The sequence below is a fragment of the Monoraphidium neglectum genome (genome assembly GCF_000611645.1).
Source record: "Monoraphidium neglectum strain SAG 48.87 unplaced genomic scaffold scaffold03987, whole genome shotgun sequence".
In the NCBI taxonomy this organism is placed as follows: domain Eukaryota; kingdom Viridiplantae; phylum Chlorophyta; class Chlorophyceae; order Sphaeropleales; family Selenastraceae; genus Monoraphidium; species Monoraphidium neglectum.
In genome coordinates, this window is record NW_014009642.1 from 1,493 (window position 1) to 5,738 (window position 4,246).

A 4,246-nucleotide genomic window follows, 5' to 3' on the forward strand; every position below is an offset into this window, starting at 1 on the left:
CCCTCGCGCCCAGGGGCGCTCGACCCCCGCCACATCCCGTGCAGTGGCGGTCACCAGCAACTGCAACTGGTCCTCATCCCCCCCCCAACCTGTATCACACAGGGCGTATGACCTCGACTCAGGCAATCTCACGCGCATCCTGTCGTCACCCAAGTTTGCTGAGGTCACTGGCATTTGGGCCAGCAGGTGAGGTGTTGACGTTTACATAGGTAGTCGTGTCAGGAAATCCAGCAGTGCTGTGCAGGTTGCTTGCGATATCTAAAACATTGGCTCTTGCTGGTTTGCACCATGGACTTACCAGGTTGCTGCCAGCCGCAGCTGGTGGGCAATGGGGTGTGAGCACAACCCGCTTGCCTATGACCAAGTGTGCGTGCGTGCAGGCAAGAGCAGCAAGCTGCACGCTTGTGCACCTAAAACCCCATTCTGCACAGCGCGGTTGTATTTCAATTCCGACCTGATCGGCTGCCTTCCGCCCTTGAAAACACACACCCAGGATTGGAGACAAGGTGTACCTGTCTATGGGTATCCAGCACCCCATGGAGGATGAGGATGCACCATTGGATGCTCCCACCAAGGAGGAGTTCCTGGCCAGGCAGGGCTACCTGGTGCGCTCTCCGCAGATTTTGGGGTCTTGTGAAATGTCAAAGCTTGTGCTGGGTGATGGACGGGACAGGCGCACGTTTCCTTGCTTTTCTTGAAGCGAGATGCGTAATTTGACACATCCAACCCTGTTTAACGCGCTCGCGTAAAAGTGGGCTCCTGTCGTGCCTGATGGGCGCCGGGGCGCAACGGGCGCAGGGCGCAGGCTGTGCCATGCAACCCAATGCACTTCAGCCACGACTGATCAGGACAGGTCAACCCAACAACCATGCACAGCACGACAGCGTACGTTGACCCTTTCTCGCCGCCACTCAACACACAGAGCCCCACCGTAGGGCCCCCCTCAGCATGTTGGTCATCACTCCCTCAACCCCTGCCACTGCTCCCCGCCCCTCCCACTGTCGTGTAACAGGGCTACCTGGGCCCGCTGCCCGCGTCGATCCTGTCACCCGACGTTACCCTGGAATTCGAGGGCATCCCCAAGGCCACCGGCGATGACATCAACAAGGTGCCAGGGGGTTGCTTGTTACACGGCCATGAGTGGTGCAACTTGATTGTGACCCGCGGGTCTCTTGGGGTTGCAGCCGAGGAAGGTCGCAGTGAACAGAAATCTGTTGTGAAGGCATCCTGCCGCTATAACTGGTTGCTTGCTGCAGCAGGGGCCCCAAACGTGCATGGCAAACCGGCTCCCAAGCTGCGTCACGATTCATGTGTGTCCAACCCCCATCACCCCCTACCTGGTCACCTGGCCACTCGCCACCCTTGCAGGTGGTTGCAACCACAAAAGTCTGCGTCAAGCCGTCTGGCATCGCCATAGCGAGCCAGGCCCCCTACCGCAGGCTCGGGGACAAGTGAACGGCGCTGTCGGTCGCTGTCAAGCTGTACCTGTGCCTGCTCACGTGGGAGCGGTTCTGTTGGATACGACAGGGCCAAAACCACTAGCCCACAGCTGCTGCTAGCGGGCTGTGCAACGAGGTGGGCGGCTTGCGCCAGCTCTTTTTGGTCCAAGCATGTCGCTTGGCGCTGCTGGGTTTGAAAATGAAGATTTCGGCAAAGCTCTGCACAACCGCATGATTGCAAAACCGCTCTTCTTTGGCTTGTTGCATGCACATGCTGTGGATGTCAAATACTTTGATGTATGACAGCCGGTCTGCCGCTGAGTCCCCGATGCATGGTGGTGCAGCTGCTGCGAGTTGCACATGATGTCCAACAACCAAGTCCAATTTTGCGGCATTGCAGTGTAAAGAGGCACCACGTACGCTATCAATAGCGTTACATACGCTATCAATAGCGTTTACAATATCAAAGCAACGTCAGAAGCCACGGCTGCGGCCCGGCTGGTGCAGGGCCGCACGACTGCCACGCCGCCTCCAGCTGCTAGCTGGCAATTTGCAGTGAAAACCATCAACGGTAAACCGCGGCGCCAAGCGCTCAGTCCTGCCACCCAATGCATCACATACGACAAAACACGGATGGCACGAAATGCACAATCAAATGAGAAGCAGAAAAAAAGGATCGTCAAAGAAAGCGGGTCAACGAATTCGCTCAAGGCGCCGACAGGCCACGGGGGCGGGTTTTGCTCTGCTCGGCCCCGCAGGCGACCGCCATCAAGAACATCCAGGCATCGCGGCCCAAGTCGGCCCCTCGCACCAAACCCCGCGTCTTGCGTCGGACCGCAGCAGCAAGGGCGCGTTTGCAGCCGCACGCCCCCGCCTCTGCAACACTCTTCACTCCACCAACTCTACCAAGTTGTCGTAGTCCTTAGGGGGCCCGAAGACCTCCTGCAGCGCCCCCTCAAAAGCCTCCAGGGCCTGCATGGGCCGTGGGGGGTGGCGGCTTGGTTGGCGGTGAGCTCGACGCTGGGGCAGCAGCAGGCGGGTTTGGTCAAAGCGGACGTCACGGCCGCCTGGAGTCGAACCAAAAATGTTCTCAGCATCACCAAATCCATTGCTCAAGACATCCTCTACATGCGTATTTGTCTAAAAGTACACAAATCAGGCACCACAGCGAGAAACCCAGTGATTAGCTCGCACACAGGCGGACGCCGAATTGGGCCGCCACAATCTACCAGACAGATGCAAGTATTTGATTTTCCCATCTGTAACTTGGATGGCATCACCACGAGCCCCAAAGCGCACAAAGACACCAGTATGCTGCCTCAGAACTGCTCAAAGACAGAACACATGTGACACTTGCTGCCAACAAAGAAACTGATCACGCGTGCAAACACAGGCTTTGACAAGCGCGCGCACGCGCGCACGCATGCAGACACGCACAAACGCACACGTGCGCACACACGCGCGCGCGCACACACACACACACACACACACACACACACACACACACACGCACACACACACACGCGCGCGCGCGCATGCACGCGTTGGCCCACCAAAACGATCTCCTCCTCGCTGATGTTGAGCGCGGGCAGGAACCGCATGGCCTCGCGGGCGCCCGCGGGCATGAGCATGACTCCGCGCTTGAAAGCTGCCTTTTGGACGGCCTGAACGGTTGGGGTCGGGTTGGTGCGTGTGTGTGTGTGCGCGCACGTGTGGTAAGTCAGGAGGGGGTGCAGGGGTTTGAGGAGCATGGTTATTACATGACCGCTAGGTCTCAATTCTAAACCCAAAAGTCGGGTCCAGCCTTGATGCAGAATTATTAACAGGTGAAAAGACGAGGATTGCGCGGGCTGCCTTGGCTGTGGCATGTGCGTTTCGGGGCTGCGTGTTGGGAGGAAGGAATTGGCGCCCTAGGGAGTCATTCCACAACCGATGACACTATGTCGTTTGCATTGCAAAGCACGCAATGCATTCCTTGCGACATGACAGAAACCGCGGCCAGAGCGGCCCAGTGGCGTAGCCTTGGGCCCCATTCGCTGGGTGCGGCCTCTGACAGTGAGGAACGCATAGGCCCTGTGCGCCATGGGCCGCACGACGCCAAAAGACCGCACAAACAACACAGCCCCCCATCCCCTGGCCGCGGCCCTCGGCTCTCACCAATGCGACGCCCTTCTCGGCCCTCCTGCCGCCGTCAGTGCCCCCGAACTCGACCCCGACCATCAGGCCACGGCCCCTGACGTCGATGATGGGGTACTGCTTTGACAGCAGCACCAGGGCTTTCATCAGCTGGGCGCTGCGGTGCTGGACGTTCACCATCATCCTGTCCTCCTCAATCGCCTGGCGAGAGAGGGGCAGGGGTTGACACGGCCCGGGGTCACTTGAGGGGGCTGTGTGGTTGTCAAGGGGTTCAAAGGTCCAAGTGCTGGAAGCAACGTAGGTGTGATGTGAATGCTCAGCCGCCAGTGGTTGGCCTGGACGTTCAGCCAGCTTCAAGTTTGGGGCTGTTAGAAGCACAACAAAGCATCGGAAGCTGTGGCGAGGCGGGTGAATGGTGAGAATGGGGATTCCAGTGTCCCAACAGGAAGGTATGGTTCATCGGTGTAGAATGCACGTCCCACAAGCTGCAAAAAATACGTCCTGGACTTGCAAAATGGGAGATCAGCCCCAGACACCCGCAAGGTGCAGGGCCGCAGTGCGGGAGTCACTGCCGATCATGAGAGCTGGCAAGTAACTTTGCACACGCCCCCTGCATCAGCCCCTCCTCCTTCCCCTTGATGTCCCTCCCTCCCTCCCTCCCTCCCTCCCTC

The 4,246-nt window shown here is 58.8% G+C and overlaps 2 protein-coding genes across 2 annotated transcripts in view; one reads left to right on the forward strand and one right to left on the reverse strand.

The window, feature by feature from the left end:
• MNEG_13694 (hypothetical protein) overlaps nt 1-1,455 on the forward strand; it is a gene marked incomplete at both ends in the record, with an annotated part of 2,875 nt that extends 1,420 nt beyond the window's left edge. The window contains 4 exons of the mRNA XM_014037833.1: nt 103-186; nt 494-605; nt 1,013-1,108; nt 1,369-1,455. Of these exons, the coding sequence (XP_013893287.1) occupies nt 103-186; nt 494-605; nt 1,013-1,108; nt 1,369-1,455 (379 nt within the window). The remainder of the gene's footprint in view (nt 1-102; nt 187-493; nt 606-1,012; nt 1,109-1,368) is intronic.
• Nucleotides 1,456-2,327: 872 nt separating this feature from the next.
• On the reverse strand, nt 2,328-3,758 carry MNEG_13695 (4-aminobutyrate aminotransferase; the record flags this gene model as incomplete). Its single annotated transcript, XM_014037834.1, has 3 exons — nt 2,328-2,411; nt 2,993-3,103; nt 3,597-3,758. 3 exons carry the CDS (start codon nt 3,756-3,758, stop codon nt 2,328-2,330), a joined length of 357 nt encoding a protein of 118 aa, XP_013893288.1.
• Between the last annotated feature and the right edge of the window lie 488 nt (nt 3,759-4,246).